Below are 21,581 nucleotides of genomic sequence, written 5' to 3' on the forward strand. Positions count from 1 at the left end.
CTTAGTAAACCCAGCTCCCTATGTTATCTTAGCAGAAACCCAGCTCCCTATGTTATCTTAGTAGAAACCCAGCTCCCTACATTATCTTAGTAGAAACCCAGCTCCATACGTTATCTTAGAAAACCCAGCTCCCTACGTTATCTTAGTAAACCCAGCTCCCTACGTTATCTTAGTAAACCCAGCTCCCTACGTTATCTTAGTAGAAACTCAGCTCCGTAAGTTATCTTAGTAGAAACTCAGCTCCCTACGTTATTTTAGGAACACAGCTCCCTATGTTATCTTAGCAGAAACCTAGCTTCCTACATTATCTAAGAAAGCCAGCTCCCTACTTCATCACAGTAGAAACCCAGCTCCCTACATTATCTTAGCAGAAACCCAGCTCCCTCTATTATCTTAGTAAACCCAGCTCCCTAAGTTATCTTAGTAAACCCAGCTCCCTACATTATCTTAGTAAACCTAGCTCCCTATGTTATCTTAGTAAACCCAGCTCCCTACGTTATCTAAGTAAACCCAGCTCCCTACGTTATCTTAGTAGAAACCCAGCTCCATATGTTATCTTAGTAGAAACCCAGCTCCAAATGTTATCTTAGTAAACCCAACTCTCTACGTTATCTTAGCAGAAACCCAGCTCCCTACGTTATCTTAGTAAACCCAACTCCCTACGTTATCTTAGCAGAAACCCAGCTCCCTACATTATCTTGGTAATCCCAGCTCCCTACGTTTTCTTAGTAAACCCAGCTCCCTACGTTATCTTAGCAGAAACCCAGCTCCCTACGTTATCTTAGTAAACCCAACTCCCTACGTTATCTTAGCAGAAACCCAGCTCCCTACGTTATCTTAGTAGAAACCCAGATCCATATGTTATCTTAGTAAAAACCCAGCTCCCTACGTAGAAACCCGTGCTTTTACACCTGCATTGTTTGCTGTTTGGGGTTTTAGGCTGGGTTTCTGTACAGCACTTTGAGATATCAGCTGATGTACGAAGGGCTATATAAATAAATTTGATTTGTTATCTTAGTAGAAACCCAGGTCCATATGTTATCTTAGTAAAAACCCAGCTCCCTACGTTATCTTAGTAGAAACCCAGCTCCCTCTTATCTTAGCAGGAACTTGCTGAAGTTGGAGACTTTTATCTCCCTCACCAACTTCAAACATCAGCTATCCGAGCAGCTAACCGATCGCTGCAGCTGTACATAGTCTATAGGTAAATAGCCCACCCATTTTCACCTACCTCATTCCCATACTGTTTTTAATTTATTTACTTTTCTGCTCTTTTGCACACCAATATCTCTACCTGTACATGACCATCTGATCATTTATCACTCCAGTGTTAATCTGCAAAATTGTATTATTTGCCTACCTCCTCATGCCTTTTGCACACATTGTATATAGACTGCCCATTTTTTTTCTACTGTGTTATTGACTTGTTAATTGTTTACTCCATGTGTAACTCTGTGTTGTCTGTTCACACTGCTATGCTTTATCTTGGCCAGGTCGCAGTTGCAAATGAGAACTTGTTCTCAACTAGCCTACCTGGTTAAATAAAGGTGAAAAAAAAGAAAAAAAAAACTCAGGCCCTTAGACCATATTAAACATCACACAAACATTTGCTATTTTATTTTTTATTACCAAAAGCGTTTTCCAGTTGCTTTCACATGATGGGAATGTTGTAGTCCTGCATGGTAGGGTTCATATACTGTGTGTTGCTATCCCTGGCCTTCCAGCAAGAGGTCCACGTAGGCACCAGTCACCAGGCTGTCATCCCCGACACCGAGCTCCTTCATCAGGCTGCGAGCAATCGCCTCCCCCTCCTCAGGCCTTTGGTCCTCCCTCAACACCACCTACACACACACAGTTTCATAAAAACAGCTTTTTAAACAAGATCTAGAAACACAGACACACCCCAACCTCAAGATCTATGTAGTGTCTAGTGTCCCAGCCAAGTGAACCTACCTCTAGATCTATGTAGTGTCCCAGCCAGGTGAACCTACCTCTAGATCTATGTAGTGTCTAGTGTCCCATCCAGGTGAACCTACCTCTAGATCTATGTAGTGTCCCAGTCAGGTGAACCTACCTCTAGATCTATGTAGTGTCTAGTGTCCCAGTCAGGTGAACCTACCTCTAGATCTATGTAGTGTCTAGTGTCCCAGCCGGGTGAACATACCTCTAGATCTATGTAGTGTCTAGTGTCCCAGCCAGGTGAACCTACATCTAGATCTATGTAGTGTCTAGTGTCCCAGTCAGGTGAACCTACCTCTAGATCTATGTAGTGTCTAGTGTCCCAGTCAGGTGAACCTACCTCTAGTCCTATGTAGTGTCCCAGCCAGGTGAACATACCTCTAGATCTATGTAGTGTCTAGTGTCCCAGCCAGGTGAACCTACCTCTAGATCTATGTAGTGTCTAGTGTCCCAGCCAGGTGAACATACCTCTAGATCTATGTAGTGTCTAGTGTCCCAGCCAGGTGAACATACCTCTAGATCTATGTAGTGTCTAGTGTCCCAGCCAGGTGAACCTACCTCTAGATCTATGTAGTGTCTAGTGTCCCAGCCAGGTGAACCTACCTCTAGATCTGTGTAGTGTCTAGTGTCCCAGCCAGGTGAACCTACCTCTAGATCTATGTAGTGTCTAGTGTCCCAGCCAGGTGAACCTACCTCTAGATCTATGTAGTGTCCCAGCCAGGTGAACCTACCTCTAGATCTATGTAGTGTCTAGTGTCCCAGCCAGGTGAACCTACCTCTAGATCTATGTAGTGTCTAGTGTCCCAGCCAGGTGAACCTACCTCTAGATCTATGTAGTGTCTAGTGTCCCAGCCAGGTGAACCTACCTCTAGATCTGTGTAGTGTCTAGTGTCCCAGCCAGGTGAACCTACCTCTAGATCTATGTAGTGTCTAGTGTCCCAGCCAGGTGAACCTACCTCTAGATCTGTGTAGTGTCTAGTGTCCCAGCCAGGTGAACCTACCTCTAGATCTATGTAGTGTCCCAGCCAGGTGAACCTACCTCTAGATCTATGTAGTGTCCCAGCCAGGTGAACCTACCTCTAGATCTATGTAGTGTCCCAGCCAGGTGAACATACCTCTAGATCTATGTAGTGTCCCAGCCAGGTGAACCTACCTCTGGTCCTATGTAGTGTCTAGTGTCCCAGTCAGGTGAACCTACCTCTAGATCTATGTAGTGTCTAGTGTCCCAGTCAGGTGAACCTACCTCTAGATCTATGTAGTGTCTAGTGTCCCAGCCAGGTGAACATACCTCTAGATCTATGTAGTGTCCCAGCCAGGTGAACCTACCTCTAGATCTATGTAGTGTCTAGTGTCCCAGCCAGGTGAACCTACCTCTAGATCTATGTAGTGTCCCAGCCAGGTGAACCTACCTCTAGATCTATGTAGTGTCCCAGCCAGGTGAACCTACCTCTAGATCTATGTCCCAGCCAGGTGAACCTACCTCTAGATCTATGTAGTGTCTAGTGTCCCAGTCAGGTGAACCTACCTCTAGATCTATGTAGTGTCTAGTGTCCCAGCCAGGTGAACCTACCTCTAGATCTATGTAGTGTCCCAGCCAGGTGAACCTACCTCTAGCTCTATGTAGTGTCTAGTGTCCCAGCCAGGTGAACCTACCTCTAGATCTATGTAGTGTCCCAGCCAGGTGAACCTACCTCTAGATCTATGTAGTGTCCCAGCCAGGTGAACCTACCTCTAGATCTATGTAGTGTCCCAGCCAGGTGAACCTACCTCTAGATCTATGTAGTGTCTAGTGTCCCAGTCAGGTGAACCTACCTCTAGATCTATGTAGTGTCTAGTGTCCCAGTCAGGTGAACCTAGGTGAAGGTGAACCTACCTCTAGATCTATGTAGTGTCTAGTGTCCCAGCCAGGTGAACATACCTCTAGATCTATGTAGTGTCCCAGCCAGGTGAACATACCTCTAGATCTATGTGTGTCCCAGCCAGGTGAACCTACCTCTAGATCTATGTAGTGTCTAGTGTCCCATCCAGGTGAACATACCTCTAGATCTATGTAGTGTCCCAGCCAGGTGAACCTACCTCTAGATCTATGTAGTGTCCCAGCCAGGTGAACCTACCTCTAGATCTATGTAGTGTCCCAGCCAGGTGAACCTACCTCTAGATCTATGTAGTGTCCCAGCCAGGTGAACCTACCTCTGGTCCTATGTAGTGTCTAGTGTCCCAGTCAGGTGAACCTACCTCTAGATCTATGTAGTGTCTAGTGTCCCAGTCAGGTGAACCTACCTCTAGATCTATGTAGTGTCTAGTGTCCCAGCCAGGTGAACATACCTCTAGATCTATGTAGTGTCCCAGCCAGGTGAACCTACCTCTGGTCCTATGTAGTGTCTAGTGTCCCAGTCAGGTGAACCTACCTCTAGATCTATGTAGTGTCCCAGCCAGGTGAACCTACCTCTAGATCTATGTAGTGTCCCAGCCAGGTGAACCTACCTCTAGATCTATGTAGTGTCCCAGCCAGGTGAACCTACCTCTAGATCTATGTAGTGTCTAGTGTCCCAGTCAGGTGAACCTACCTCTAGATCTATGTAGTGTCTAGTGTCCCAGCCAGGAGAACCTACCTCTAGATCTATGTCGTGTCTAGTGTCCCAGCCAGGTGAACCTACCTCTAGCTCTATGTAGTGTCTAGTGTCCCAGCCAGGTGAACCTACCTCTAGATCTATGTAGTGTCCCAGCCAGGTGAACCTACATCTAGATCTATGTAGTGTCCCAGCCAGGTGAACCTACCTCTAGATCTATGTAGTGTCCCAGCCAGGTGAACCTACCTCTAGATCTATGTAGTGTCTAGTGTCCCAGTCAGGTGAACCTACCTCTAGATCTATGTAGTGTCTAGTGTCCCAGTCAGGTGAACCTACCTCTAGATCTATGTAGTGTCCCATCCAGGTGAACCTACCTCTAGATCTATGTAGTGTCTAGTGTCCCAGCCAGGTGAACATACCTCTAGATCTATGTAGTGTCCCAGCCAGGTGAACATACCTCTAGATCTATGTAGTGTCCCATCCAGGTGAACCTACCTCTAGATCTATGTAGTGTCTAGTGTCCCATCCAGGTGAACATACCTCTAGATCTATGTAGTGTCCCAGCCAGGTGAACCTACCTCTAGATCTATGTAGTGTCCCAGCCAGGTGAACCTACCTCTAGATCTATGTAGTGTCCCAGCCAGGTGAACCTACCTCTAGATCTATGTAGTGTCCCAGCCAGGTGAACCTACCTCTAGCTCTATGTAGTGTCTAGTGTCCCAGCCAGGTGAACCTACCTCTAGATCTATGTAGTGTCTAGTGTCCCAGCCAGGTGAACATACCTCTAGATCTATGTAGTGTCCCAGCCAGGTGAACCTACCTCTAGCTCTATGTAGTGTCTAGTGTCCCAGCCAGGTGAACCTACCTCTAGCTCTATGTAGTGTCTAGTGTCCCAGCCAGGTGAACCTATCTCTAGATCTATGTAGTGTCCCAGCCAGGTGAACCTACCTCTAGCTCCATGTAGTGTCCCAGGCCCTCCACTGAGTCCAAGTGAACCCTCGTCTGACCAACAAGGAACAGCCTCCTCTCCTTCCTCACCTCACCCTTAACCCCTAGAGAATCAGCCAGCACAGTCTACACACACACACACACACACACACACACACACACACACACACACACACACACACACACACACACACACACACACACACACACACACACACACACACACACACACACACACACACACACACACATTAATATACACCACCTCACCTCGAGCTCACTCTAAACTAGTCACGAATTATTCCCTCAGGGTCTTGTGTGGTAAAGAGAGTAGTGGTGTGGTAGGTACTCACTGTGTAGTAGGTACAGTAGTGTTGGAGTAGGTACTCACTGTGTAGTAGGTACAGTAGTGTTGGAGTAGGTACTCACTGTGTAGTAGGTACAGTAGTGTTGGAGTAGGTACTCACTGTGTCGTAGGTACAGTAGTGTTGGAGTAGGTGCTCACTGTGTAGTAGGGACAGTAGTGTTGTAGTAGGTACAGTAGTGTTGTAGTAGCTACTCACTGTGTAGTAGGTACAGTAGTGTTGGAGTAGGTACAGTAGTGTTGGAGTAGGTACTCACTGTGTTGGAGTAGGGACAGTGTAGTGTTGTAGTAGGTACAGTAGTGTTGTAGTAGGTACAGTAGTGTTGGAGTAGGTACAGTAGTGTTGGAGTAGGTACTCACTGTGTAGTAGGTACAGTAGTGTTGGAGTAGGTACTCACTGTGTAGTAGGTACAGTAGTGTTGGAGTAGGTACTCACTGTGTCGTAGGTACAGTAGTGTTGGAGTAGGTACTCACTGTGTAGTAGGGACAGTAGTGTTGTAGTAGGTACAGTAGTGTTGTAGTAGCTACTCACTGTGTAGTAGGTACAGTAGTGTTGGAGTAGGTACAGTAGTGTTGGAGTAGGTACTCACTGTGTAGTAGGGACAGTAGTGTTGTAGTAGGTACAGTAGTGTTGTAGTAGGTACAGTAGTGTTGGAGTAGGTACAGTAGTGTTGGAGTAGCTACTCACTGTGTAGTAGGTACAGTAGTGTTGGAGTAGGTACTCACTGTGTAGTAGGTACAGTAGTGTTGGAGTAGGGACAGTAGTGTTGTAGTAGGTACAGTAGTGTTGTAGTAGCTACTCACTGTGTAGTAGGGACAGTAGTGTTGGAGTAGCTACTCACTGTGTAGTAGGTACGGTAGTGTTGTAGTAGCTACTCACTGTGTAGTAGGTAGTGTTGGAGTAGGTACAGTAGTGTCGGAGTAGGTACAGTAGTGTTGGAGTAGCTACTCACTGTGTAGTAGGTACAGTAGTGTTAGAGTAGGTACTCACTGTGTAGTAGGTACAGTAGTGTTGGAGTAGGGACAGTAGTGTTGTAGTAGGTACAGTAGTGTTGTAGTAGCTACTCACTGTGTAGTAGGGACAGTAGTGTTGGAGTAGGTACAGTAGTGTTGGAGTAGCTACTCACTGTGTAGTAGGTACAGTAGTGTTGTAGTAGGGACAGTAGTGATGTAGTAGCTACTCGCTGTGTAGTAGGTACAGTAGTGTTGTAGTAGGTACAGTAGTGTTGTAGTAGGTACAGTAGTGTTGTAGTAGCTACTCACTGTGTAGTAGGTACAGTAGTGTTGTAGTAGGTACAGTACTGTTGTAGTAGGTACAGTAGTGTTGTAGTAGCTACTCACTGTGTAGTAGGTACAGTAGTGTTGTAGTAGGTACAGTAGTGTTGGAGTAGGTATAGTAGTGTTGTAGTAGCTACTCACTGTGTAGTAGGTACAGTAGTGTTGGAGTAGGTACTCACTGTGTAGTAGGTACAGTAGTGTTGGAGTAGGTACAGTAGTGTTGTAGTAGGTACAGGAGTGTTGTAGTAGGTACTCACTGTGTAGTAGGTACAGTAGTGTTGGAGTAGGTACTCACTGTGTAGTAGGTACAGTAGTGTTGGAGTAGGTACAGTAGTGTTGGAGTAGCTACTCACTGTGTAGTAGGTACAGTAGTGTTGTAGTAGGTACAGTAGTGTTGTAGTAGCTACTCACTGTGTAGTAGGTACAGTAGTGTTGTAGTAGGTACAGTAGTGTTGTAGTAGGTACAGTAGTGTTGGAGTAGGTACAGTAGTGTTGTAGTAGGTACAGTAGTGTTGGAGTAGGTACAGTAGTGTTGTAGTAGCTACTCACTGTGTAGTAGGTACAGTAGTGTTGTAGTAGGTACAGTAGTGTTGGAGTAGGTACAGTAGTGTTGTAGTAGCTACTCACTGTGTAGTAGGTACAGTAGTGGTGTAGTAGGTACAGTAGTGTTGTAGTAGGGACAGTAGTGTTGTAGTAGGGACAGTAGTGTTGTAGTAGGTACAGTAGTGTTGGAGTAGGTACAGTAGTGTTGGAGTAGCTACTCACTGTGTAGTAGGTACAGTAGTGTTGTAGTAGGGACAGTAGTGTTGTAGTAGCTACTCACTGTGTAGTAGGGACAGTAGTGTTGTAGTAGGGACAGTAGTGTTGGAGTAGCTACTCACTGTGTAGTAGGTACAGTAGTGTTGGGGTAGGTACAGTAGTGTTGTAGTAGGTACAGGAGTGTTGTAGTAGGTACTCACTGTGTAGTAGGTACAGTAGTGTTGGAGTAGGTACTCACTGTGTAGTAGGTACAGTAGTGTTGGGTTAGGTACAGTAGTGTTGGAGTAGGGACAGTAGTGATGTAGTAGGTACTCACTGTGTAGTAGGGACAGTAGTGTTGTAGTAGGGACAGTAGTGTTGGAGTAGCTCTCACTGTGTATTAGGGACAGTAGTGATGTAGTAGGTACAGTAGTGTTGGAGTAGGTACAGTAGTGATGTAGTAGGTACTCACTGTGTAGTAGGGACAGTAGTGTTGTAGTAGGGACAGTAGTGGTGTAGTAGGGACAGTTGGGGTTGTAGTAAGGACAGTAGTGGTGTAGTTGGTACTCACTGTGTAGTAGGGACAGTAGTGTTGTAGTAGGGACAGTAGTGGTGTAGTAGGGACAGTTGGGGTTGTAGTAAGGACAGTAGTGTTGTAGTAGGTACTCACTGTGTAGTAGGTACAGTAGTGTTGGAGTAGGTACTCACTGTGTAGTAGGTACAGTAGTGTTGGAGTAGCTACTCACTGTGTAGTAGGTACAGTAGTGTTGTAGTAGGTACTCACTGTGTAGTGGGTACAGTAGTGTTGGAGTAGGTACTCACTGTGTAGTAGGTACAGTAGTGTTGGAGTAGCTACTCACTGTGTAGTAGGTACAGTAGTGTTGGAGTAGGTACTCACTGTGTAGTAGGTACAGTAGTGTTGGAGTAGGTACAGTAGTGTTGGAGTAGCTACTCACTGTGTAGTAGGTACAGTAGTGTTGTAGTAGGTACAGTAGTGTTGTAGTAGCTACTCACTGTGTAGTAGGTACAGTAGTGTTGTAGTAGGTACAGTAGTGTTGTAGTAGGTACAGTAGTGTTGGAGTAGGTACAGTAGTGTTGGAGTAGGTACAGTAGTGTTGGAGTAGGTACAGTAGTGTTGTAGTAGCTACTCACTGTGTAGTAGGTACAGTAGTGTTGTAGTAGGTACAGTAGTGTTGGAGTAGGTACAGTAGTGTTGTAGTAGCTACTCACTGTGTAGTAGGTACAGTAGTGGTGTAGTAGGTACAGTAGTGTTGTAGTAGGGACAGTAGTGTTGTAGTAGGGACAGTAGTGTTGTAGTAGGGACAGTAGTGTTGTAGTAGGGACAGTAGTGTTGGAGTAGGTACAGTAGTGTTGGAGTAGCTACTCACTGTGTAGTAGGTACAGTAGTGTTGTAGTAGGGACAGTAGTGTTGTAGTAGCTACTCACTGTGTAGTAGGGACAGTAGTGTTGTAGTAGGGACAGTAGTGTTGGAGTAGCTACTCACTGTGTAGTAGGTACAGTAGTGTTGGGGTAGGTACAGTAGTGTTGTAGTAGGTACAGGAGTGTTGTAGTAGGTACTCACTGTGTAGTAGGTACAGTAGTGTTGGAGTAGGTACTCACTGTGTAGTAGGTACAGTAGTGTTGGGTTAGGTACAGTAGTGTTGGAGTAGGGACAGTAGTGATGTAGTAGGTACTCACTGTGTAGTAGGGACAGTAGTGTTGTAGTAGGGACAGTAGTGTTGGAGTAGCTACTCACTGTGTATTAGGTACAGTAGTGTTGTAGTAGGGACAGTAGTGTTGGAGTAGGTACAGTAGTGATGTAGTAGGTACTCACTGTGTAGTAGGGACAGTAGTGATGTAGTAGGTACAGTAGTGTTGGAGTAGGTACAGTAGTGATGTAGTAGGTACTCACTGTGTAGTAGGAACAGTAGTGTTGTAGTAGGGACAGTAGTGGTGTAGTAGGGACAGTTGGGGTTGTAGTAAGGACAGTAGTGGTGTAGTTGGTACTCACTGTGTAGTAGGGACAGTAGTGTTGTAGTAGGGACAGTAGTGGTGTAGTAGGGACAGTTGGGGTTGTAGTAAGGACAGTAGTGTTGTAGTAGGTACTCACTGTGTAGTAGGTACAGTAGTGTTGGAGTAGGTACTCACTGTGTAGTAGGTACAGTAGTGTTGGAGTAGCTACTCACTGTGTAGTAGGTACAGTAGTGTTGGGGTAGGTACAGTAGTGTTGGACTCACTGTGTAGTAGGTACAGTAGTGTTGGGGTAGGTGTTGTAGTAGGTACAGTAGTGTTGGAGTAGCTACTCACTGTGTAGTAGGTACAGTAGTGTTGTAGTTTGTACAGTAGTGTTGGAGTAGGTACAGTAGTGTTGGAGTAGCTACTCACTGTGTAGTAGGGACAGTGGTGTTGTAGTAGGTACAGTAGTGTTGGAGTAGGTACTCATTGTGTAGTAGGGACAGTAGTGTTGTAGTAGGTACAGTAGTGTTGGAGTAGGTACTCACTGTGTAGTAGGTACAGTAGTGGTGTAGTAGGTACAGTAGTGTTGGAGTAGGTACAGTAGTGGTGTAGTAGGTACAGTAGTGTTGTAGTAGGTACAGTAGTGGTGTAGTAGGTACAGTAGTGGTGTAGTAGGTACAGTAGTGTTGGAGTAGCTACTCACTGTGTAGTAGGTACAGTAGTGTTGTAGTAGGTACAGTAGTGTTGGAGTAGGTACTCACTGTGTAGTAGGTACAGTAGTGTTGTAGTAGAGACAGTAGTGTTGGAGTAGGTACAGTAGTGTTGTAGTAGCTACTCACTGTGTAGTCGGTACAGTACTGTTGTAGTAGGTACAGTAGTGTTGTAATAGCTACTCACTGTGTAGTAGGTACAGTAGTGTTGGAGTAGGTACAGTAGTGTTGTAGTAGGTACAGTAGTGTTGGAGTAGCTACTAACTGTGTAGTAGGTACAGTAGTGTTGTAGTAGGTACAGTAGTGTTGTAGTAGGTACAGTAGTGTTGTAGTAGGTACTCACTGTGTAGTAGGTACAGGAGTGTTGTAGTTTGTACAGTAGTGTTGTAGTAGGTACTCACTGTGTAGTAGGTACAGTAGTGTTGTAGTAGCTACTCACTGTGTAGTAGGGACAGTGGTGTTGTAGTAGGTACAGTAGTGTTGAAGTAGGTACTCACTGTGTAGTAGGGACAGTAGTGTTGTAGTAGGTACAGTAGTGTTGGAGTAGGTACTCACTGTGTAGTAGGTACAGTAGTGTTGTAGTAGGTACAGTAGTGTTGGAGTAGGTACTGTAGTGGTGTAGTAGGTACAGTAGTGGTGTAGTAGGTACAGTAGTGGTATAGTAGGTACAGTAGTGTTGGAGTAGGCACTCACTGTGTAGTAGGGACAGTAGTGTTGTAGTAGGTACAGTAGTGTTGGAGTAGGTACTCACTGTGTAGTAGGTACAGTAGTGGTGTAGTAGGTACAGTAGTGTTGGAGTAGGTACAGTAGTGGTGTAGTAGGTACAGTAGTGGTGTAGTAGGTACAGTAGTGGTGTAGTAGGTACAGTAGTGGTGTAGTAGGTACAGTAGTGTTGGAGTAGCTACTCACTGAGTAGTAGGTACAGTATTGTTGTAGTAGGTACAGTAGTGTTGGAGTAGGTACTCACTGTGTAGTAGGTACAGTAGTGTTGTAGTAGAGACAGTAGTGTTGGAGTAGGTACAGTAGTGTTGTAGTAGCTACTCACTGTGTAGTCGGTACAGTACTGTTGTAGTAGGTACAGTAGTGTTGTAATAGCTACTCACTGTGTAGTAGGTACAGTAGTGTTGTAGTAGGTACAGTAGTGTTGGAGTAGCTACTCACTGTGTAGTAGGTACAGTAGTGTTGTAGTAGGTACAGTAGTGTTGTAGGTAGGTGTTGTAGTAGGTAGTGTTGTAGTAGGTACAGTAGTGGTGTAGTAGGTACAGTAGTGTTGGAGTAGCTACTCACTGTGTAGTAGGGACAGTAGTGTTGTAGTAGGTACAGTAGTGTTGGAGTAGGTACTCACTGTGTAGTAGGGACAGTAGTGTTGTAGTAGGTACAGTAGTGTTGGAGTAGCTACTCACTGTGTAGTAGGGAAAGTAATGTTGTAGTATTTACAGTAGTGTTGTAGTAGCTACTCACTGTGTAGTAGGGACAATAGTGTTGTAGTAGGTACAGTAGTGTTGGAGTAGGTACTCACTGTGTAGTAGGGACAGAAGTGTTGGAGTAGCTACTCACTGTGTAGTAGGGACAGTAGTGTTGTAGTAGGTACAGTAGTGTTGGAGTAGGTACTCACTGTGTAGTAGGGACAGTAGTGTTGGAGTAGCTACTCACTGTGTAGTAGGGACAGTCGTGTTGGAGTAGCTACTCACTGTGTAGTAGGGACAATAGTGTTGGAGTAGGTACTCACTGTGTAGTAGGTACAGTAGTGTTGTAGTAGGTACAGTAGTGTTGGAGTAGGTACTGTAGTGGTGTAGTAGGTACAGTAGTGGTGTAGTAGGTACAGTAGTGGTATAGTAGGTACAGTAGTGTTGGAGTAGGCACTCACTGTGTAGTAGGGACAGTAGTGTTGTAGTAGGTACAGTAGTGTTGGAGTAGGTACTCACTGTGTAGTAGGTACAGTAGTGGTGTAGTAGGTACAGTAGTGTTGGAGTAGGTACAGTAGTGGTGTAGTAGGTACAGTAGTGGTGTAGTAGGTACAGTAGTGGTGTAGTAGGTACAGTAGTGGTGTAGTAGGTACAGTAGTGTTGGAGTAGCTAGTACTGTTGTAGTAGGTACAGTATTGTTGTAGTAGGTACAGTAGTGTTGGAGTAGGTACTCACTGTGTAGTAGGTACAGTAGTGTTGTAGTAGAGACAGTAGTGTTGGAGTAGGTACAGTAGTGTTGTAGTAGCTACTCACTGTGTAGTCGGTACAGTACTGTTGTAGTAGGTACAGTAGTGTTGTAATAGCTACTCACTGTGTAGTAGGTACAGTAGTGTTGTAGTAGGTACAGTAGTGTTGGAGTAGCTACTCACTGTGTAGTAGGTACAGTAGTGTTGTAGTAGGTACAGTAGTGTTGTAGTAGGTACAGTAGTGTTGTAGTAGGTACAGTAGTGGTGTAGTAGGTACAGTAGTGTTGGAGTAGCTACTCACTGTGTAGTAGGGACAGTAGTGTTGTAGTAGGTACAGTAGTGTTGGAGTAGGTACTCACTGTGTAGTAGGGACAGTAGTGTTGTAGTAGGTACAGTAGTGTTGGAGTAGCTACTCACTGTGTAGTAGGGAAAGTAATGTTGTAGTATTTACAGTAGTGTTGTAGTAGCTACTCACTGTGTAGTAGGGACAATAGTGTTGTAGTAGGTACAGTAGTGTTGGAGTAGGTACTCACTGTGTAGTAGGGACAGAAGTGTTGGAGTAGCTACTCACTGTGTAGTAGGGACAGTAGTGTTGTAGTAGGTACAGTAGTGTTGGAGTAGGTACTCACTGTGTAGTAGGGACAGTAGTGTTGGAGTAGCTACTCACTGTGTAGTAGGGACAGTCGTGTTGGAGTAGCTACTCACTGTGTAGTAGGGACAATAGTGTTGGAGTAGGTACTCACTGTGTAGTAGGGACAGTAGTGTTGGAGTAGCTACTCACTGTGTAGTAGGGACAGTAGTGTTGTAGTAGGTACAGTAGTGGTGTAGTAGGTACAGTAGTTTTGGAGTAGGTACAGTAGTGTTGGAATAGCTACTCACTGTGTAGTAGGTACAGTAGTGTTGTAGTAGCTACAGTAGTGTTGTAGTAGGGACAGTAGTGGTGTAGTAGGTACAGTAGTGTTGTAGTAGGTACTCACTGTGTAGTAGGTACAGTAGTGTTGTAGTAGGTACTCACTGTGTAGTAGGGACAGTAGTGTTGTAGTAGACAGTAGTGTTGTAGTAGGGACAGTAGTGTTGTAGTAGGTACTCACTATGTAGTAGGTACAGTAGTGTTGGAGTAGGTACTCACTGTGTAGTAGGTACAGTAGTGTTGTAGTAGGGACAGTAGTGGTGTAGTAGGGACAGTAGTGTTGTAGTAGGTACAGTAGTGTTGTAGTAGGGACAGTAGTGTTGGAGTAGCTACTCACTGTGTAGTAGGTACAGTAGTGTTGTAGTAGGGACAGTAGTGGTGTAGTAGGGACAGTAGTGTTGGAGTAGCTACTCACTGTGTAGTAGGGACAGTAGTGTTGTAGTAGGTACAGTAGTGGTGTAGTTGGGACAGTAGTGTTGGAGTAGCTACTCACTGTGTAGTAGGTACAGTAGTGTTGGAGTAGGTACAGTAGTGTTGGAGTAGGTACAGTAGTGTTGGAGTAGGTACTCACTGTGTAGTAGGTACAGTAGTGTTGGAGTAGGTACAGTAGTGTTGTAGTAGGTACAGTAGTGTTGGAGTAGCTACTCACTGTGTAGTAAGTACAGTAGTGTTGGAGTAGCTACTCACTGTGTCGTAGGGACAGTAGTGTTGGAGTAGGTACAGGTGTGGTGTAGTAGCTACTCACTGTGTAGTAGGTACAGTAGTGTTGGAATAGCTACTCACTGTGTAGTAGGGACAGTAGTGTTGGAGTAGCTACTCACTGTGTAGTAGGTACAGTAGTGTTGTAGTAGGTACAGTAGTGTTGTAGTAGAGACAGTAGTGTTGGAGTAGGTACAGGAGTGGTGTAGTAGCTACTCACTCTGAGCCCCTCTGGGTCCTGTGTAGTAGAGACAGGAGTGGTGTAGTAGCTACTCACTCTGAGCCCCTCTGGGTCCTGTGTAGTAGGTACAGTAGTGGTGTAGTAGCTACTCACTCTGAGCCCCTCTGGGTCCTGTGTAGTAGAGACAGGAGTGGTGTAGTAGCTACTCACTCTGAGCCCCTCTGGGTCCTGTGTAGTAGGTACAGTAGTGGTGTAGTAGCTACTCACTTTGAGCCCCTCTGGGTCCTGTGTAGTAGGTACAGTAGTGGTGTAGTAGCTACTCACTCTGAGCCCCTCTGGGTCCTGTGTAGTAGGTACAGTAGTGGTGTAGTAGCTACTCACTCTGAGCCCCTCTGGGTCCTGTGTAGTAGAGACAGTAGTGGTGTAGTAGCTACTCACTCTGAGCCCCTCTGGGTCCTGTGTAGTAGCTACTCACTGTGAGCCCCTCTGGGTCCTGTGTAGTAGAGACAGGAGTGGTGTAGTAGCTACTCACTCTGAGCCCCTCTGGGTCCTGTGTAGTAGAGACAGGAGTGGTGTAGTAGCTACTCACTCTGAGCCCCTCTGGGTCCTGTGTAGTAGAGAGAGTAGTGGTGTAGTAGCTACTCACTCTGAGCCCCTCTGAGTCCTGTGTAGTAGGTACAGTAGTGGTGTAGTAGCTACTCACTCTGAGCCCCTCTGGGTCCTGTGTTGTAGGTACAGTAGTGGTGTAGTAGCTACTCACTCTGAGCCCCTCTGGGTCCTGTGTAGTAGAGACAGTAGTGGTGTAGTAGCTACTCACTCTGAGCCCCTCTGGGTCCTGTGTAGTAGAGACAGGAGTGGTGTAGTAGCTACTCACTCTGAGCCCCTCTGGGTCCTGTGTAGTAGAGACAGGAGTGGTGTAGTAGCTACTCACTCTGAGCCCCTCTGGGTCCTGTGTAGTAGAGAGAGTAGTGGTGTAGTAGCTACTCACTCTGAGCCCCTCTGGGTCCTGTGTAGTAGAGAGAGAGTAGCTGGACACCTTGGGCCCGTCACAATCTGGTCTCTCATAGAAGATCAGCTGACCACTCCCATCCTGCTGGACAAATACAACTTCAGGCCAAAGCATGGGGTGTGTTTACGTGTGTGTGTGTGTGGGTGTTAATGTGTGTGTGTGTGTGTGTGTGTGTGGGGGGGTGTTAATGTGTGGGTGTGGTGTGTGTGGTGTGGTGTGTGTGTGTGTGTGTGTGTGTGTGTGTGTGTGTGTGTGTGTGTGTGTGTGTGTGTGTGTGTGTGTGGTGTGGTGTGGTGTGGTGTGGTGTGGTGTGGTGTGGTGTGGTGTGGTGTGGTGTGTTGTGGTGTGGTGTGGTGTGTGTGTGTGTGGTGTGGTGTGTGGTGTGTGGTGGTGTGGTGTGGTGTGGTGTGGTGTGTACCATCAGGTTACGTAGTTTAAGCCGTCCGGTGCTGCAGTTGAAGAACGTGTCCTGCTGGCGGATTACTGTTCCCTCTGATTGGCTTAGCTGTCTGGCTTTCTCCGCCAATCGTATCGCATTGCTCACCCTCGCCTTGATCTCCACGTTAGACGGCATCTCTGATCTGTACTGAGTTAGGGGTTGTGTGAGGGTTGTGTGAGGGTTGTGTGAGGGTTGCGTTAGAATTGTGTGAGGGTTGTGTGAGGATTGTGTTAGCGTTGTGTGAGGATTGTGTTAGCGTTGTGTGAGGGTTGTGTTAGCGTTGTGTGAGGGTTGTGTTAGCGTTGTGTGAGGGTTGTGTTAGCATTGTGTGAGGGTTGTGTTAGCGTTGTGTGAGGGTTGTGTTAGCGTTGTGTGAGGGTTGTTAGGGTTACGTGAGAGTTGTGTGAGGGTTGTGTGAGGGTTGTTAGAGTTGTGAGGGTTGTGTGAGGGTTGTTAGAGTTGTTAGAGTTGTGAGGGTTTTGAGGGTTGTGAGGGTTGTGTGAGGGTTGTGAGGGTTGTTAGGGTTGTTAGGGTTGTGAGGGTTGTGTGAGGGTTGTTAGGGTTGTTAAGGTTGTGAGGGTTGTGTGAGGGTTAGAGTGGTAGATGTTTATATCATATCCATTAAATAAATACATTGAACGTGAGCTTCTCAATGCTGGACAGTGCACACCTCCCTCAGAATCAAAACACAGACAGTGTACATTCAAGTGGTTCTGGCTAACCCCTACGGTGGTTCTGGCTAACCCCTACGGTGGTTCTGGCTAACCCCTACGGTGGTTCTGGCTAACCTCTACGGTGGTTCTGGCTTGGTTCTGGCTAACCTCTACGGTGGTTCTGGCTTGGTTCTGGCTAACCCCTACGGTGGTTCTGGCTTGGTTCTGGCTAACCCATACGGTGGTTCTGGCTAACCTCTACGGTGGTTCTGGCTAACCCCTACGGTGGTTCTGGCTAACCCCTACGGTGGTTCTGGCTAACCTCTACGGTGGTTCTGGCTTGGTTCTGGCTAACCCCTACGGTGGTTCTGGCTTGGTTCTGGCTAACCCATACGGTGGTTCTGGCTAACCTCTACGGTGGTTCTGGCTAACCCCTACGGTGGTTCTGGCTTGGTTCTGGCTAACCCCTACGGTGGTTCTGGCTAACCCCTATGGTGGTTCTGGCTTGGTTCTGGCTAACCTCTACTGTGGTTCTGGCTAACCCCTACATTTACATTTACATTTAAGTCATTTAGCAGACGCTCTGGTGGTTCTGGCTAACCCCTACGGTGGTTCTGGCTAACCCCTACGGTGGTTCTGGATTTGTTCTGGCTAACCCTTACGGTGGTTCTGGCTTGGTTCTGGCTAACCCCTACAGTGGTTCTGGCTTGGTTTTGGCTAACCTCTACGGTGGTTCTGGCTAACCTCTACTGTGGTTCTGGCTAACCCCTATGGTGGTTCTGGCTAACCCCTACGGTGGTTCTGGCTTGGTTCTGGCTAACCCCTACGGTGGTTCTGGCTTGGTTCTGGCTAACCCCTACGGTGGTTCTGGCTAACCCCTACGGTGGTTCTGGCTTGGTTCTGGCTAACCCCTACGGTGGTTCTGGCTAACCTCTACGGTGGTTCTGGCTTGATTCTGGCTAACCTCTACGGTGGTTCTGGCTAACCTCTACTGTGGTTCTGGCTAACCCCTACGGTGGTTCTGGCTTGGTTCTGGCTAACCCCTACGGTGGTTCTGGCTAACCCCTACGGTGGTTCTGGCTTGGTTCTGGCTAACCCCTACGGTGGTTCTGGCTAACCTCTACGGTGGTTCTGGCTTGGTTCTGGCTAACCCCTACGGTGGTTCTGGCTTGGTTCTGGCTAACCCCTACGGTTGTTCTGGCTAACCCCTATGGTGGTTTTGGCTTGGTTCTGGCTAACCTCTACTGTGGTTCTGGCTAACCCCTACTGTGGTTCTGGCTAACCCCTACGGTGGTTCTGGCTAACCTCTGGCTACGGTGGCTCTGGCTAACCCCTATGGTGGCTCTGGCTAACCTCTGCGGTGGTTCTGGCTAACCCCTATGGTGGTTCTGGCTAACCCCTATGGTGGTTCTGGCTTGGTTCTGGCTAACCCCTACGGTGGTTCTGGCTTGGTTCTGGCTAACCCCTACGGTGGTTCTGGCTTGGTTCTGGCTAACCCCTACGGTGGTTCTTGCTTGGTTCTGGCTAATCCCCTACGGTGGTTCTGGCTAACCTCTACGGTGGTTCTGGCTTGGTTCTGGCTAACCTAATAATATAATAATAATATATGCCATTTAGCAGACGCTTTTATCCAAAGCGACTTACAGTCATGTGTGCATACATTCTACGGTGGTTCTGGCTAACCTCTACTGTGGTTCTGGCTAACCCCTACGGTGGTTCTGGCTAACCCCTACGGTGGTTCTGGCTTGGTTCTGGCTAACCCCTACGGTGGTTCTTGCTTGGTTCTGGCTAACCCCTACGGAGGTTCTGGCTAACCCCTACGGTGGTTCTGGCTAACCTCTACGGTGGTTCTGGCTAACCCCTACGGTGGTTCTGGCTAACCCCTACGGTGGTTCTGGCTTGGTTCTGGCTAACCCCTACGGTGGTTCTGGCTTGGTTCTGGCTAACCTCTACGGTGGTTCTGGCTAACCCCTACGGTGGTTCTGGCTAACCCCTACGGTGGTTCTGGCTAACCCCTACGGTGGTTCTGGCTTGGTTCTGGCTAACCCCTACGGTGGTTCTGGCTAACCCCTATGGTGGTTCTGGCTAAACCCTATGGTGGTCCTGGCTAACCCATACGGTGGTTCTGGCTAACCCCTACGGTGGTTCTGGCTAACCCCTATGGTGGTTCTGGCTTGGTTCTGCCTAACCCCTACAGTGGTTCTGGCTTGGTTCTGGCTAACCCCTACGGTGGTTCTGGCTAACCCCTATCGTGGTTCTGGCTTGGTTCTGGCTAACCCCTACGGTGGTTCTGGCTAACCCCTATGGTGGTTCTGGCTAAACCCTATGGTGGTCCTGGCTAACCCCTACGGTGGTTCTGGCTAACCCCTACGGTGGTTCTGGCTAACCCCTATGGTGGTTCTGGCTTGGTTCTGCCTAACCCCTACAGTGGTTCTGGCTTGGTTCTGGCTAACCCCTACGGTGGTTCTGGCTAACCCCTATCGTGGTTCTGGCTTGGTTCTGGCTAACCCCTACGGTGGTTCTGGCTTGGTTCTGGCTAACCCCTACGGTGGTTCTGGCTAACCCCTACGGTGGTTCTGGCCTCCATATTGACTCTGTACCGGTACCCCCTGTATATAGCCTCCACATTGACTCTGTACCAGTACCCCCTGTATATAGCCTCCATATTGACTCTGTACCGTAACACCCTGTAAATAGCCTCCACATTGACTCTGTGCCGGTACCCCCTGTATATAGCCTCCATATTGACTCTGTGCCGGTACCCCCTGTATATAGCCTCCACATTGACTCTGTACCGGTACCCCTGTATATAGCCTCCACATTGACTCTGTACTGGTACCCCCTGTATATAGCCTCCACATTGACTCTGTACTTGTACCTCATGTATATAGCCTCCACATTGTCTCTGTACCGGTACCCCCTGTATATAGCCTCCACATTGACTCTGTACCGTAACACCCTGTATATAGCCTCCATATTGACTCTGTACCGGTACCCCCTGTATATAGCCTCCATATTGACTCTGTATATATGATGAAAATTACAGGCTTCTCATCTTTCTAAGTGGGAGAACTTGCACAATTGGTGGCTGACTAAATACTTTTTGCCCCACTGTATATTGTTGTTCAGTGTCCATAACCTGTAGTGGGTGAAATACACGCAATTCAATCAGGGCCGGTCTGCCGACCTAGGAGGGACTAAACTGGCAACAAAATGTGCTCACTGCAAAACTAGAATAGTCCCAGGAACCAAATGACATTGACATGACAGAAAATACATCTTTTCCAGATGTTGAAGTTTAGGCTCTGAATAAAAGGTGAAGACTTCATTTACAGGATATTGAAAAGGAGTCTTTTCCGGATGTTGAAATCAGGTTCATTTTCAGTTCTGAATGTAAGTCTATAAATGACATATTTTCAACATTTGTTTGTGCCAAATCAGGGATTATCCAGACTGAGCCAAATCTGAACCAAACAGACATCTATGATTGGTTCAGATTTTTGTCCAGACTGGAGCAAAAACCAATGTCTGTGGATGTGGAACTTAAGGCAGGTCCAGACTACACCAAAAAAAACATCCAAAAGACATTGGAGTATGTCCATGCTTACTGAGGTGTAGCCTACAGTGTTGCCTGACATGTCATTTTATAAATGCATATCTGTTGTAAGCCTACCACCTGTAAAACACCAGCAACAAAAATAGAGGTCTGGACAGGACCAAAAAAAGACATTACCTCGTGCTTCCTGGGGTGTAGCCTACCATGTCGGCCTCAATGCCATTTTATGAATGCCAATCCATGTGGTAGGCCACCATTTGTAAAACAGGGACTAATCAACGTGTCTATTTATGCTCTGAATGTCAGCTACCCAACTTTATCAGGAGCCATCTTGAGCCTCCAACAATACTCTGGAGAGGAGCGCGGCTGCGTTACGTCTCCAACAATACTCTGGAGAGGAGCGCGGCTACGTTACGTCTCCAACAATACTCCGGAGAGGAGCGCGGCTACGTTACGTCTCCAACAATACTCTGGAGAGGAGCGCGGCTGCGTTACGTCTCCAACAATACTCTGGAGAGGAGCGCGGCTACGTTACGTCTCCAACAATACTCTGGAGAGGAGCGCGGCTACGTTACGTCTCCAACAATACTCCGGAGAGGAGCGCGGCTGCGTTACGTCTCCAACAATACTCTGGAGAGGAGCGCGGCTGCGTTACGTCTCCAACAATACTCTGGAGAGGAGCGCTGGGAGTGGACATTACTTATCACAAAGCGGTATCAATGCTCACCTAAAAAGCCAATAATGCCACTGGTTGAAAGAAACTGCCACTGGTTTTGGGCATTTGGAGGTGCGCCTTGGTCAGTTAAGCTCAGAAAATGCCGCGGTGAATAAAATGAATGGTGAACTTCTCGGTGTGGCACAAAACACACACCTAACGTGAAGGAAGTGGTGAGCGCCTGCAGGAGGGCAGCTACGTTACAGACAGCCTGCTGGTATGTACTGTAGCTAGAGAGCCTAACATTGCACCACTCGGTAGATAAACTCTTTCAGCTGAATAATATTTCCATCAAAAAAGGCTCGCTAGCAACACGATGTTTGAATACACTATCAAAAGTACATGAAGTTGTACTTGTTCTAAACGTTTATACCATATGTACATTTCCCCCACCGGGGAACACATACCTGGAAACTCCCGCTGCTGACTTGAAGGTACTGCAGCCAGGCTAGAGCAATACATGACAGAGCAGTCGATACTCACACTATGGATATGGGAAAAATAACTACAACTAATGAAAGGATTTAGGTGAAATACAGAAGACAACATTAATACCCGCTATGCCTATGAATTTGATAGTGATTACATTACTCCAGCCTCACATCATGGGGAGGACAGTGTGTTATTGTTTCTACTGCTTTGAGGTGCATGTCGCCTCCTACTGTGCTGGAGTGTGTGGCCGATCACGGTTTACATTAACTCGACATCGATATAGAGGAAATACAAACATACACCTACATTCTC

The 21,581-nt window shown here is 46.9% G+C and overlaps 1 protein-coding gene and 1 long non-coding RNA gene across 9 annotated transcripts; both read right to left on the reverse strand.

The window, feature by feature from the left end:
* Positions 1–1,611: 1,611 nt before the first annotated feature.
* Positions 1,612–21,433, reverse strand: LOC124023243. Of its 8 annotated transcripts, XM_046337774.1 has the most exons (8): positions 20,300–20,826; positions 15,893–16,055; positions 15,454–15,555; positions 15,397–15,414; positions 15,283–15,357; positions 15,055–15,243; positions 5,478–5,603; positions 1,612–1,841 (listed from the first exon to the last, which is right to left on the reverse strand). In XM_046337774.1, the coding sequence occupies exons 1-8, from the start codon at positions 20,326–20,328 to the stop codon at positions 1,707–1,709; spliced, it is 837 nt and encodes a 278-aa protein (XP_046193730.1). In that variant the 5' UTR covers positions 20,329–20,826; the 3' UTR covers positions 1,612–1,706. The 8 variants fall into 8 exon arrangements, with proteins under 8 accessions (XP_046193730.1, XP_046193729.1, XP_046193728.1 ...); XM_046337773.1 differs by lacking the exon at positions 20,300–20,826 and adding an exon at positions 21,245–21,433 and having other exon boundaries at positions 15,283–15,414; XM_046337772.1 differs by lacking the exon at positions 20,300–20,826 and adding an exon at positions 21,245–21,433 and having other exon boundaries at positions 15,283–15,414; positions 15,893–16,060.
* Positions 17,621–18,458, reverse strand: LOC124023237. The gene is made up of 3 exons (XR_006836681.1): positions 18,382–18,458; positions 18,030–18,118; positions 17,621–17,871 (listed from the first exon to the last, which is right to left on the reverse strand). It is a non-coding gene; the product is annotated as an uncharacterized LOC124023237 (long non-coding RNA).
* Positions 21,434–21,581: the final 148 nt, after the last annotated feature.

This window comes from Oncorhynchus gorbuscha, unplaced genomic scaffold (assembly GCF_021184085.1).
Source record: "Oncorhynchus gorbuscha isolate QuinsamMale2020 ecotype Even-year unplaced genomic scaffold, OgorEven_v1.0 Un_scaffold_1562, whole genome shotgun sequence".
Classification (NCBI taxonomy): Eukaryota; Metazoa; Chordata; class Actinopteri; order Salmoniformes; family Salmonidae; genus Oncorhynchus; species Oncorhynchus gorbuscha.

Bases quoted from the DNA above. Each gene is read 5' to 3' on its own strand.
- LOC124023243 (XM_046337778.1), bottom strand. From the start codon at position 20,328: ATGGTAGGCTACACCCCAGGAAGCACGAG. The intron at 5,604-15,054 runs GTGAGTAGCTAC...GTGTGTGTGTAG, and splicing joins AGGACCCAGAGGGGCTCAGA to ACTGTGCTGGCTGATTCTCT. The intron at 1,842-5,477 runs GTAGGTTCACCT...GTGTGTGTGTAG, and splicing joins GACACTACATGGAGCTAGAG to GTGGTGTTGAGGGAGGACCA.